We start from the raw sequence: 14,069 nt of genomic DNA, 5'->3' as shown, positions 1-14,069 counted from the left end.
AAATCCCATCCACAATGAACTCAGAACAGCAGGATGTAGGTGTAGTTTTTATATACCTAACGTGATTCATAGGTTCATGTGCATTAAAGAACCACCCGTGAGCTTCTGTCAATCCCTTTCTGTCAATCCCTTTCTGTAGAGACATAGCTTCATTTCACCTTCTGTTTGCATACAGTTTGCTCTCGAGCTATGGCAATTTTCTGGTGTTTCCAGTGTTTCTCCACTGTTTATTTACACTTGCAATGTACTGTGAAAACATTATGGTAGCTACTGCAACTAAATTATTGCCATCTAACATCTGAGTGTTAGAAATATATCCCAAAACTACCACTCAGAGGGACAGATGAATGGTGTTTCTTCTAACCCCAGGGGAATAAAATTTAAATGGAGTATTTACAGTGTGATGCTCCAAGCAGTCCTTTGGACGCCAGTTCAGATTTCTGAAGGGAATTTGTTTTTTCCTGGTGGGGGAGGTACTGGCACCATGAAACAAATGATAGAAAATGGACATTCAGAGACTGTGAAAGAAGTTCACTTTGCCACTAAGTTGACTGAAATTTTAGAAGACCTCTGCTTGATTTGAATAACAGGATATTGTAAAATCGATAAAGGCTCTCATACAAAAATTTAGCAGCACTGGAGTTCACATTCACAAAACGTTGCCAAACCTGCAGCAAGTTTTATATGGGCAGATCCTCTGAGAGGTTCAGAGCTGCAACACAAGGGCACAAACAGCCAAACCTGCCTCGACCCAAACTGCAAAATAAGGAAAAAATACAAAGATTTTACAGCGCATACACCTTCCCACTGCTCTGACTGGGATCCCACAGGAATCCCAATCCTCTCTAACTGCTTTTTATGAGACAGAGGAAAGCAAAATTCCAATCCTCTTGCAATGTTCTATTTTTCACAGATTCTGCCATATTATCAAATGAAAAGCACATCCCAGCCCTGGCTATTCCGACGTGAAACAGTTTGACATTAACCTGTACTAGAAATAAACTGCCATTCTGTGCACAGTCACTTGTTCCAAAGACAGCTCCTATGATCTCCATGTGCACAGTTCTACTACATCTATGAACTAGAATACTTCATTTCACCTCATTTCATACCTGTTCTATGGAGGAGCAGCACATCACTTCTGTTCTACTGCTATTTAGGAGCAAACTACTTTAGGTTCTGGAGTGAGATATTATTACAGCTTTTGTTTTGGTTTGGTTTTGTTGGTACAGTTGGCTGATTTGCTACTATTCATTGCTACTGATGAAGTTTTTATAACGAGTCATCCAATCAAAATGCATTTACAACATAATAATGTATTATGGAGAAGTAATGTGGATTTTGTTTTTAATTTCTGTCCTGTACTTTTAAGACAAATTGACTTCCTTCTGCACATTGCTTTTATTACTCTCAGATAGTCTCTGCTTCCAACTGAAGCTGCAGGAACCATCAGTAAGATCTATACCAAGCCCTAAAAGAACGGCCTTTCCTTGTAATATGCCAGCGTTAGGGGATGTTTTTCTGGCAAATCTGTAGACTTCTGCCCACCTTCTTTATTGTTTGAAAGCAGCTTGGGGCTTTGCTTACTCCTCTCTGCTACAAACAGAACAGACCTCACAGAACAACAAGCACTCTCACAAAGTTTCAGGCCTAATTCTATAAAGAGATTTTTAAAAATTAGAGTAAATAATATTTGCATTTTCTCTCATAACTGAAACCATACTGCTAAACAACAATATCCTGTTTAGCCCACAGTGACATCAGAAATACATGTTTATCATATGCTCAGGACAGCTTTGCATGATTATTGCCCAAGGCAATGTGAAACTGAAATCACTTGCAGTTGTTCAAAGCAAGACAACAACGCATGTCTGAGGTAACTGACACCTAAAGGGGCCACGGCCTTTAGACCACGGCTCACTGTTCAAGAATACTAATTCCTTACAGATCCCTGTTATAATTTTTCAAGTGTATACTGTGTTTGCTCCTGAACTTAGCATGGATTAAATATAATCTACTGCATGCAGAAAATGCGATGAACCACATTAGCCCATCCACTGACAACACAGGAGACCAAACAAATTCCACAGAATGGCTTGGGTTGGAAGAGATCTCAAAGATCAAGTTCTGACCCCTTCTGAAGGCAGGGTTGCCAACTTGTAAATGAACATTGCCTGGACTTGAACACCTCCAGGACAAGGAATGCACCACCTCCCTGGGCAACCCGTTCCAGCAACTACCCACTTTCTCAGTGAAGTACTCTTCCTTTAGGACTGGATCACATTTCCCATTGAGGTTCACAGAATTACAGAATCACAGAATCACCGAGGTTGGTTTCCAACCTGTAAGATCATCCTGTCCAACCATTCACCCATCACCAACAGCTCTCACTAAACCATGTCCCTCAACACAACGTCCAAACGGTCCTTGAACACCTCCAGGGTCGGTGACTCCACCACCTCCCTGGGCAGCCTATTCCAGCCCCTGACCACTCTTTCAGGGTAGCAGGATTTCCTAACATCCAGCCTGAATCTCCCCTGGCGCAGCTTGAAGCCATAGAAAGTCTGATTCCTCTCTACCCACCTGGAAGTGACAACAAAGCCCAAAACTAAAGCAAAGCTGAACTTCTGGAGCAGCATGTCACAACCAATGTTTCGTGTTCTGTCACTGAAAAATGAATAAGAAAGAAAATCCAGAGTACTGGCTTCATACCTGTATATAATTTAGGGTTCTATCCCAAAGTAAGTAGGTCTTGATTTTTTTTTAACATGGAAACATATTATTCATGAAATGTAATAAAGTGAAGCAATAGAGAGAATTACTTTTAATAAATGGATCTTACAGTTCATGAATAATAGTCAAGTGATGAAAACCAAGACGTGTGATCAGCTGAAAGAGAAGGATTTGACTGCAGACAAAACAGAAACTTAGATACGTCCTTGTCTGCCACAAGGAACCTCATACTTCTAGTCACTTGTCTAGACTTCTTAGGCTTCAAAAACCTGAAGGTTTTACTGGAATAACAGAAGAGAACCTAAAGGATAGCAGAAAGTCAATCCCGCAATAGTAATTCCAAGCAGGGTTATCTATTTCTGTGCACACGAGCTCAAAGGATATGCTTGCATGTATGCAAAACAACATTTTATATACATTAGTTTGTACAGAAGTAAAGAAAGGAAAAGAAATATCCGTTTCTAAAACACAAATGGTGCCTGGGAACAAGTGCTCTATAACACTGTTTCTCAGCTTTGGACAAATGGGACTTGTTCCCAGTCCAGTTCTTAGGATTCTTGGTTAGAATTTTAGTAACCATAGTGGGGAGAAGGAAGGGGAAACATGACTGGGCAAGTCCCAGAAAGAGCAGGATGAAAATCAGGTTATTTCTTCCATAGAATTTTCCATGAAACCTTAAAGAGAAATAGGCAAATATTAAATAGACAAATATTACTGAATGCATCAGCCACCTCATCATAGGAAACAAAATCAAACCAAAGTACCCAGGTCTAGTAATGAAAGGGCTTAAAAAGCACTCTAAAAATAGCAGCTTTCCAACAGCCATGAATCCTACACCTCTGACTAAAAAAATATGGAAATTGTGTGCAATTGTGAGCAGACACCCTGCACAATTTTGCCCTTGACAACAAGTTGCCCACACAAGGCATGAGCAGGAAATGGGAAAGAAAAGAGGTTGTGGAGCATTCTCCATATCCACTATCAACAGAATTTGACTGTTCTGGGAGGAAAGAAAATTTAGCTGTGGGGATGCAAGCCAGTAAATGCCATTTGCCTTCAGAGCCAGAAAATTGGCCCTGGCCCAGATGCTGCTTGTGGATCTTTCAAATACTTTAGAGTGACATTCTAGAAAACGCTCAATTAATAGAGAAGACATAGGGATCATCAAGAAGGTGACAGACTCTTTAGCAGGGTCTGCAGAGACAGAACAAGGATAAATGCCTTCAAGCTTAAGGAGGGTAGATTTAGATTAGATATAAGGAAAAAGTCTTTTACAGTGCAGGTTGTGAGGCACTGGCACAGGCTGCCCAGTGATGTGGTTGATGTCCCATCCCTGGAGACTTCAGGGCAAGGCTGGATCAGGCCCTGGGCAACCTGATCTACCTGTGCTGTCCCCGTCCATTGCAGGGAAACTGGACTAGCTGTTCTTTAAAGTTAATTTCCAACTATTAAGGATTCTATGATTCTATCATAAGGCCCATGTGGCAACTTGCTCTGACACAGATCTTGTGATTGTATTGCTAAGACTCAGTGTAACTTAGCAAAACCAGCATTAAATCCACTGTTTCAGAGACTCCCGTGCTAACACAGATAGAATTTTTGATCCCAGGTTAGCTTGCTATGGGTGATAAGGTTCTGCATTCCATAATGTAGGCATAATTTTTCAGACGTTCGTAGATAAGAAACTGAGAGGGAGAGAAGAGCATATATGGAAATGTATACGCATGGAATATTTTTCATTTTTTATGAAAGCTACATTATATGAAAAGAATTCTAAATTGCTATTTAGGCATAATTTTCCAATGAGAAGAAGAATGAAAAAATAGGAAAAAAATTGAAAAAAATGTCTGTGAAATGTTTTTAAATAGAATCTGCTTTCTACAGGAAGGAAATACAAATACATGGCAGACAGAAAGATCCATAACTACACTTTCATAATCTTCCTTCTCAGCATGTGTGCTTAGATATCAGCAAACATTTGAAAGAATGGGAAAAATATGGAAATAAGATTCCTTCAGACCATCTGGGCAAAAGGAAAAACATGTAAAAATGATACAATATGCAACACAAAAAAGGCAGCAGAACAGCATGATGTATGAAATACTTCACAGTTTTCTCTGCAGGAGACAGATATCAGTAAAATATAAGAATTACCTCCATCCGCTCTTGCTTGACATCATCAATCTCATCATCTTCAAACATGGCCAAGAGCTCTCCTGTCTGATCAATGGAGTTGAGAAAGTCTTGAGCAAGCTTCTGCCGTTTGTTGGTGTTGTTGCTGCTGAACTTGTCTACACGAAGGTAAGAAATGAACAACAAGCCTAAATTATTTGGCTATTTCAAACGTCCAATGATTTCCCTTAGAAGGGCCATTTTTTAGAATCAGATGCACCATGTAGGTTGTTCTTCCTGCCCTCATACACATTCAACAGCCTGACCAAGGTGATGTCCTGCTGTGCTGCAGAAGCACTGTAGTAGAAAGTCCCCTTTAATGTTTCCTAGTACACCCTAATCTTCTTAGCAATCTAAGAAAATGTAGTCTACCAGGTATTGTTATTTCTCACCCACAATGGACAGAGTCATATGGAGCCATATGAGCAGAATTTTTTTTCATATGAATACAGAACATCAGAACACCCAAATAACCTAAAACATAAAGCAAATCCTGACACAAGCATTAAGATGCAGCTCCACAGGCGATGGGCCACTGCTCATCAGTAAAGCCTAGCAAACCCTGGGCAAGGTGGTTCTTGTGTTAGGTAGAATAACAGCTCTAAATACATGAGATTCATGAAACAAAATTAATGGCTTCAGTTACCAAAGCTTGTCAGAAAATGCAATCTCCTACACCAAGATGAACTGTGCTTAGGAAGTACTTCCTGAGAGCTATATCATTCAGGAAAATTGATTTAACTAGTGACACGAACTTAAGGATTACAAAAATACGGTGCTGTCAGGTAGGAAGCTGCACTGCCAAACTGCTTGCACAAAACAACACACTTTCATGTTTTGTGAAAATGAAATGCCTCAGGAAATTAAAAGTCAAAGACGTTGACAAAATCTTATCTACGTGTTGACCAAGCTAAAGCATGAGGTACAATGTTTTCCTAACATCAGCGTGGATGCTCAGAGGAACTGAACACAAAGAATTCGTTGTGAGGAGAAAAAATACATCCAAAGGCTCTGAGAAAGGAAATAAGTTAAACACAAAAGCGTTGTATGGACATTGCTGGATACTCCAATGAAAACACAGCAAGATTTTGCTGCAGTGGTGTAAATCTACACCATCAAATCCAATTAGACCAATTAGTAATTTTCTCAATTCAAAGAGCTTTGCTTTTAAATGGACTGCTTATAAAAACCTCCACATCTTTATGGAGCGGGGAAACAAAAGTGTTTCCCAATCTTGAAATGACAGATTGTAAGTAGAAAATGCTAAACGACACCGAAAGAAGGCCAGGTCATATATCAGTATTAAATGACTTCAGATTATGATATTTTTTGTAAAACATGTCAAAACCTTTTGGTAATTAGCTAACAAATGTCCATTCAACTGACAATCTCCTCTGCACATGGTAGCTGACACATTTAAATTACACATGCTGAAATCAATTAGCCCTTTAATCAGCACCAGTTTCTTGGCTTCAACAGTTACAACATTAAGCACTGTTACTTATCATTTGGATGGTGGCTGGAAAACCTTAACTTTGAAGTAATGCAAATGGAAAAGAAGCAATTTAAAAATGAGTTACTACGAAATCTGTAGTTTTTGCTTGAATAAATATTAGAGAAGACATTAATACTTTGCCGTGAGCTGTTCTGGGCATTTTATAAAATATCAAACACCTTCCAAATTAAGGAATGCTTTCCCACCTTCAATGAGGTCATCTTCTTCTATGCCTTTCACAATTTTAGATTTGTAGTCTCGGAAAAACATGTATTTAAGTAGCCTTCTGAGCTTCTTCTAAGAGAAAAACATACACTGATGTTAGTATTGCATATAATGAGTTTTTATTTAGACTAACATTGTAACACACAAATTCACAAATGTATAGCCATAGCATCACAGAATCCTTAGAGTGAGAAGGGACCTGTAGAAGTCATCTAGTCCAACTCCCCTGCACTGAACAGGGACATTCTGTTACGATTCTCAAGAACAAAAACTTTTACAATGTTCATAATTCCTACTTCTGCAGAAAATCCACATATAGCAAGCACATCAAGGTATTGATGGGAGCTCCTTGGTACTTGATTTGAGATGAGCTCCACTTTCAGGAAGGAGGAATTCAGGCTTCATTGGGACCCTCCAAAATCTTTGCTTTGTTTGGAAATTCACATCTATGCACGTGTACTTCCATGAACTTTGATGTCCGTATTAACCACTGTTTTCATCATGCCATCAATGGGCATCTCAGATAAAGTAACTGCACTGGGTTTCCAAGTAAGGTTTGTTTTCTTTTGCTATACTTTTAGTTATTTGGTTTCATCTAACAAACAAAAAAGAAAAAGAAAGGAGGCAAAAGAATAAGAAATAAGTTAGATAAAAATAAATTTTAAAAATTTTAATAATTCTGAAATCTGAATAAATTTCATATTAGTTGATAAATGATGTTCTAATGTTCTTATGGAAAATTATTTTTTTTTTTTAATTAGTGACATGGTCAACACACAAAAAGCACATCATATCTCAATCTGGAGATTTTCGTGAGATTAAAATACAGGAAGAATATTAAAAAGAAAAAGGAAGATAAAAAAACCACAATAACATCTTCAAATATCAAATCTATCTCTGTGTTCTCCATAAATAGGAGGAAGTCAAAATAATTGTTTTTTATAGAAATCGAAGGAATACAAATGATAAAAGTCATAGAATGGTTTGAGTTGGAAGGGACCTTTAAGATCATGTAGATCCAAGTCCCTGCTATAGGCAAGACACTTTGTACTGGATCTGATAAGGCTCCTTTATATTACAGATAATTAAGAAATTGCTATGAGCTGTATCATCTATTACTCACCCTAAATTCTGGGGAAAAAAACAACAAAAAACATCTTCACAGTGCAGTGATGGAGCACTGGAGCTGCACAGAGGTGGTGGATCTCCTTCTCTGGAGACATTCAGGACCTGCCTGGATGCCTACCTGTGCACCCTGGGCTGGGAGCTGCTTTGTAGGGGGTTGGACTCCATGATCTCTGGAGGTCCCTTCCAACCCCTACAGTTCTGTGATGCTGTGAAGAAATCTATTCGTAATTACAAAGCCACTGAAGAAAATGAGAATTTATGAAGATGTTACATGATTATTATACTACATATAATACAGCTGCAGCACAGCTACACCTTCTAACGAAGTTATTCATGTGTATGGACAAGCAAACCCTCTAAACATGATAAGGAGCTTACTGTGCAAAATGAGAGCACTCTGTCTCATTGCTATACCTTGTCTTTGCGCATCAGGAACAGGAGATCTTCAGCAGAGATGACTCGAGCTCCTCTCAGCTGAGAAACTTCAGCTGCTTGCTGCAACTAAAATAAACAAATACGTTAGGATGGCTGCCTCTCTGTTAAACAATATGTCAGTTGTTTCATATAAGTACAGATAACATTTTGCATGGTAGTACACAGCTAAATACGAGCTATGCACTTCAGCGCCAGCTGAGACTCTCAAAGGTGAGACCCACTCCACTCATTAGGTGAAAAGGGAATAACAATTTTATGAAAAGACTGAAAAACTTCTGACAAATCTCAAGCAAAAGCTTTTTTGTTTCTATTCAAAATGATCACTTTTCAAAATCATTGCATTGCCTTTTTTCTTTTATTCCTCCCTCGCTCCACATTTGCCCAGAGAACAAACACAGAATTCTCCCAGGCAATGTAAAAATGCCAAATTCTTGCCATAGCACTTTATCTGGAACTGTGGAAAATAGTATATCCCTCTCACATTTTTTTTTTTTTAGAATAACATATACAAATTTTAAACAGCTCATGGAAGTATTTTTGGAAAGAAACACTCACTTGACTTATCACTAGTGGAAACCATACCCACGTGAAGATGTTTTAGGCATACTCTTATTTTATTTGAGATAGAGAAAATGATTTGATAGGAAAAGTTAACACTATTGCAGTAATTGAACAAAAACCTAAGGAGCAGATCCTGAATTCAGATAGCAGAGAGGTATAGATGAGATTGAGTCCTAAATGACACTAAAACTGATGTGAAGCAGCCAAAGGAGTGTGAAGCAAATCTCTATCATGAAGGGCCCAATGGCCATGCTGATGAAGGCCCCAAACTCCTGAAATTATGCTAGAAAGGGCAAAAAATCTCTTTGGAAGTGACTAAGGACATCAGCCTTGGACTGTGCCTTCATTAGACACAGGGGTGGTCACCTAGAGGCCATCGGGCAGGCATACACCACATCAGCCCAGCCCAAGAGCACATGAGCTGCTGCTCATCAAAGTAAAGGGCTAAGGAGGCACAAAGTTGTGAAAGGAGCCCATGGGATTTTCTCCTTCACTTGTCTTTGAGGTTGCGTGGAGATGATGGTGGGGGTGGGACAGAAAGGATACATCACACCATGGAATATGACATCTCCTCCAGATCTAAAAACATTGTCCAAAAGGACATGTATAGTCATTTATTGGCTCATTTCTTCTAAGCAAATTGATAGATGGACTGACTGTGAGCTCAGAACAAAAGCCATCAAAAAGAGACATCTTAAATTCCTGATATTAAAACACATACACACCTGTAACATGAGCAGTAAACAGAAAGTTTATTTATTTTACAATATCCTTTTATTCTTCTTTCAGAAAGGCATGAATGCACCTGAAAATAATTTAAAGAAATCCTATCCTTCGTACTCACACTAGCAATGGTTTCAGTCAGTATCACTGCCTGAATAAGTAAATTATTAATCTGAGCTCCCATGCTGCTATGACTTGCAATAGGTCTATTCAGAAGTTAAAAAGATCAACAAAAACAGTAGCTGTTTCTAATATCCAAAGGAGGAGGGGGGGAAGGGAGAAGATTTTCTTTTTGGCAAGGGCTCAGTGGGCAAAAAATTCAGTCCATCAATCGTAATACTGGACTGCATTAATTTCTTTCCACACTAATCGCACGCGTGCAAGATGGGAAGTGTATCTAGTCTGCTCAACACAAAACATACTGCAGGAAGAAACACTGCTGGCCCTTGCAGTTACAAAGACCGGAGAGATTTCAGGAATTCAGAAGTCACAGTAATATAATCTTACTTGAAACTCGCTTGAAAAAATGTAAGAATGTGAAAAATGATAGTTCTATTTTTTTGGCGTAAGCAAAACTGTTTCTTATTCCGATCAGTTTGAGGGCACACAGGCTGCTTACATTTCTAACGTGAAATAGAAAGAGCAGGATAAAAATAAAGTTACCAAGAAGGAGCCAATATTCATCTGTGGTGTAAAACCTATTGCAGCTCATGGATTCGTGCCAAGGCTAACTTTGGTCCCACCAAGCTTTAAAAGTGCTACGAACCCTGACCTGAGCACGGCGACAACACAACGCAGCTCCTTCCCACACTGCGTAAAACAATGGCAGAAATAGGAGGCTCGATTTCCCTAATGCACGTGGGACCATAACTGTTAGACATCCATTTCCTTACTACGAAATTCAGATCAGCTCATGTCCCCAGGAAGCTGAAATAACTTATTTTTCCAAATGATAAATACGTGACAATGTCATTTACAAAGATTGTGTGCAAGCTACTTACGGGAATTCCCAGTGAAGTAAGGGGGATTAAGGACAGGAGGCCAAATTCACGTCCCATTTGCATTTAAGTAAATCCTGAATAACACTGTTTATTTTAATGGAGTTATTCTGGGCTAAACACGAGATCAAAATCTGGAATAACATTCTCAGTTTCTACCAAAACAATGAAAACTTTATTCTCATATTACCTCGATTTTTGCATCTATTTTATTTTAAGTAATGAACCCACAGCATTTAATTTCTTTGGCTTAAAGAAAGCAAAATAGGAAAATAATTACTTCCTGTACCGTTATAAAATATGGATTATTTATCCAAACAGACCATAATGAGTTCTGCATTGGTACACATATTTACCTGGGAAACCAGGATATGCTCAGGTAAATATGTATCCAGGCTGTTAAAAAAAAATTATGTACCACACAGTCCAGATCGGGGAGAAGATGTATTTATAGTTTCAGCACACACAGAACTGACTCATTCAAACCACAACACGAGTGCTTTGCTATAATTAGCACTGTAACAAACTGTCTGATTTGACTGTCCCAGAGTTGCTGTTCATAAGCAGGAAGCCCTGACTCCTTCATTTCTGCAGCTGAGGGCCCTGTTCAGTCATCACAGCGGCCGTGTTACACGACGAGGGGGCATTTCAGGAAGCCATACCAAAGGAGTGATCCATCTTTGAGCATCTGAGCATCCATCGTTGCAAAAAAGCAGTTTACAGAGACACAACCTCTAAATCCATAGATCTTCTGCCTTCCACCGCAGCGGGTCTGCTGCCAAGGACCCACAGCGCACGTGCTACGAGGGCGGCCACAGCCTTCCCCATCTGCCCTTCTCCATCCTTCTGGAACAGCAATGTAAGAGACACTGCAAGAAGTTCCTACAAGATCCCATCTTCGAGCCTCAGCCCTGCTCAGCACCACTCAGGGTCCACCACACTACATGGCCTTCCCTAAATTTGTTTGTAATTAAAGTTATCCAGTCAGCACCGGAAAGTATTTTGTTTTGGATTATCTTGAAGAACAGTCAGCGATCCAAATCACTTTGCTTCTTGAAGAAAATCAAACCCTAATGCCAGCAAAGAGTATTTGAGACCTCGGAGCCTGAATTTATTTTTTATTGCAGCCAAATTATGAACCCCTAAAAGTGCATTTTAAATAACGGAAGTGTTGAAATGACTTTCACTATAGGAGCGCAAATAGCTCTGTTAATAATTAGGAGTTTATGAAAAATAAGTGTATTTTACAATTTTTCACATTACAAAGAAAGTAGTATATACAGTAACTATATATTAAAGTCTAAGAAGAAACGGCTGGGGAATAATATTTTAAAATGTAATCACTGGTTTAATGACTTTATGAAGTTAACTTTCTTGGCAGGATGAACTGAAGTATGTTAACAGCCACCTTACGGCTATTTTCTTTTTGCAACTTCTGCAAATTATAGATTTGTTGAAAGGAGCATTCATTCTCAGTGACAGAAGCACAGTTCCTTCAATGGCACTGTCTGCTTTTACTCCTAACTATTTTTTCTTCCCCTGCCTCCAAAGTCAACAGTCGCTGATACCTCTACAAAAAGGTCTTGATGGACAAAAAGATGGAAAACATACACGCTGTGTTGTGACATAATCCTTCCAGTTAAACTGAACAATGGAGTCAAAACTGGAATGCTTGCATGCCTTCAAACTGCTGAGCATCAAGAATAGTGCTTCAAGATTAGATTATACTTCACATATCATTTTATTTTATTTTTTTAAGGAATAAAGGTTGTTTTGTTATTAAATATGCATTTAAATGCCTTATTGTTTTTCCATCTTTTCCATATCAAAAGCATGCAACTCTGAAAATACCGATAGAAATTCTGAGCTTAGATCCAGTGCCGTAAATGTACTCTAAGCAGAATGTCCCAATACTTCTTTGAAGGCAGTTAAACATAAGATTAAAACCCCAATTCTTCATTTACATCTTCCCATACCGTTTCTCAAATGCAACTGAGTCTGACAGCTGAGCATTACAGAGTCCATTAGCTCATTGTCCTGGGTAATGATTTAGGATCACCATACAAGAGTTCCAGAGCATGACTAAATCACCCCAAGCCATCTACCACATGAAATTTCACCTGCAGATGAGCTTAGGTGCCTCAGCCCACAAAAGCAGCTGGGGGCTGCAGACAGAGAAACTGCAGCCCACCACAAACAGCCAAAGACTTATCCCCAAAGGATCTCCAGTAACAAGCAGGTTGTACAAGGGCTCCTGCCCTCTGGAAGCACAAAGAGCATGCCTATGGGTATGACACATCTGGTTGCATGACATTCAGGGTGACAAGCTGCTGATATAAAATCATTATATCATTATATAAATAATATATAATATAATATAATATAATATAATAGTTATATAATCATTATATAAATTATTCTAACCATCACAGCAGAAAGTAGCCCCTTCCTCAGCTACCTTCAGATTGAAATTGTGAATACCTGTAAAGAATTGGATATTTTAACTGTACTGCTGCTATCAGAAATTTTGAAAGATGAACGTGATATTTTATTGTTACTCCCATTTGTTTAAATTAAACATGTAGTATAATTTTGATCATCATAATTTCTCTTCACTCTACCAATAATCCACATGCTTCCTTTGATTATATATAAATTGGAGGGTTTGGGTGGTGGAGAATCTTTTGGTTTGGAGTGCAGGAGCACCCTGCACCTTGATCTTTGGGCTGACACTCTCCAAGTTTCAAACAAGAACCTTCTAAGCATTTATAGAAACAAAAACAAAAACAAAAACAGAGACAAGAAAAATATACAGCCTTTATGAAACAAAATGAACCCTGACCATGTAATGGAATAGTCAGAAAATGCACCACAGGAGCTCACCAATGGGTTCACCATTACACAAATCCCTGGAAGTGGAAAAGAAAGGCTTTAATAAAAAGACTGATGTGATAAAACTGAATCTTATCAGATATGTTCATGTTATAGGATATAGTATTTCAATTCAAAGCGAGGTACAAAAACAACTCAAGAAGTTGAGTTCTTTACTCAGCTCCTTGGCTATAAGGTAACGCATGCAGTTGGTACCAACCACAAACTGGGATGGAGGAAAGATGAATCCCTGTACTCTCCAGATATTAATAGCATATTCCTAGCTAAACCCCACATCTGTTAACACTCTGAACCAATTTAGTTTAAAATATAAACAGGCGCAATTGTTAGAAGAATGATAACTTATTAGTAAAGCCCAACAGCCCAGGCTCTTCTACTGAAAGTGAAGATTTGAGTCTATTTGAAATCTTATTAAGTAGATTAAGTAAGGAAAATATATTTCTAAGTAAACGGTGAAACAAATATTGCTATCGCAGAGTTGTAGGGGTTGGAAGGGACCTCCAGAGGTCATGGAGTCCAACCCCCTGCAAAGCAGCTCCCAGCCCAGGGTGCACAGCTCGGTGTCCAGGTGGGTCCTGAACGTCTCCAGAGAAGGAGATCCACCACCTCTGTGTGCAGCTCCAGTGCTCCATCACTGCACTGGGAAGGAGTTCCCACACACATTGTGCAGAACTTCCTATGCTTCAGTTTGTGGCCATTTCCCCTCA

The 14,069-nt window shown here is 39.0% G+C and overlaps 1 protein-coding gene across 5 annotated transcripts in view; it reads right to left on the bottom strand.

Annotated features, from left to right (window-relative positions):
• The window catches only part of SUPT3H (SPT3 homolog, SAGA and STAGA complex component), a 256,585-nt gene that overhangs the window by 78,755 nt on the left and 163,761 nt on the right, over window positions 1-14,069 (bottom strand). For all 5 annotated transcript variants that reach the window (XM_065730439.1, XM_065730438.1, XM_065730440.1 and 2 more), the window contains 3 exons: window positions 8,168-8,254; window positions 6,607-6,697; window positions 4,888-5,024 (listed from right to left, as the gene is read on the bottom strand). In XM_065730439.1, the coding sequence (XP_065586511.1) occupies window positions 4,888-5,024; window positions 6,607-6,697; window positions 8,168-8,254 (315 nt within the window). The remainder of the gene's footprint in view (window positions 1-4,887; window positions 5,025-6,606; window positions 6,698-8,167; window positions 8,255-14,069) is intronic.

The sequence above is a fragment of the Cyrtonyx montezumae genome, unplaced genomic scaffold, assembly GCF_038088225.1.
Source record: "Cyrtonyx montezumae isolate F1298 unplaced genomic scaffold, pur_monq_1.0 scaffold_13, whole genome shotgun sequence".
Taxonomy (NCBI): Eukaryota; Metazoa; Chordata; class Aves; order Galliformes; family Odontophoridae; genus Cyrtonyx; species Cyrtonyx montezumae.
Note: the sequence above shows the minus strand (reverse complement) of the source record. Positions and strands in the feature narration are given on the sequence as shown.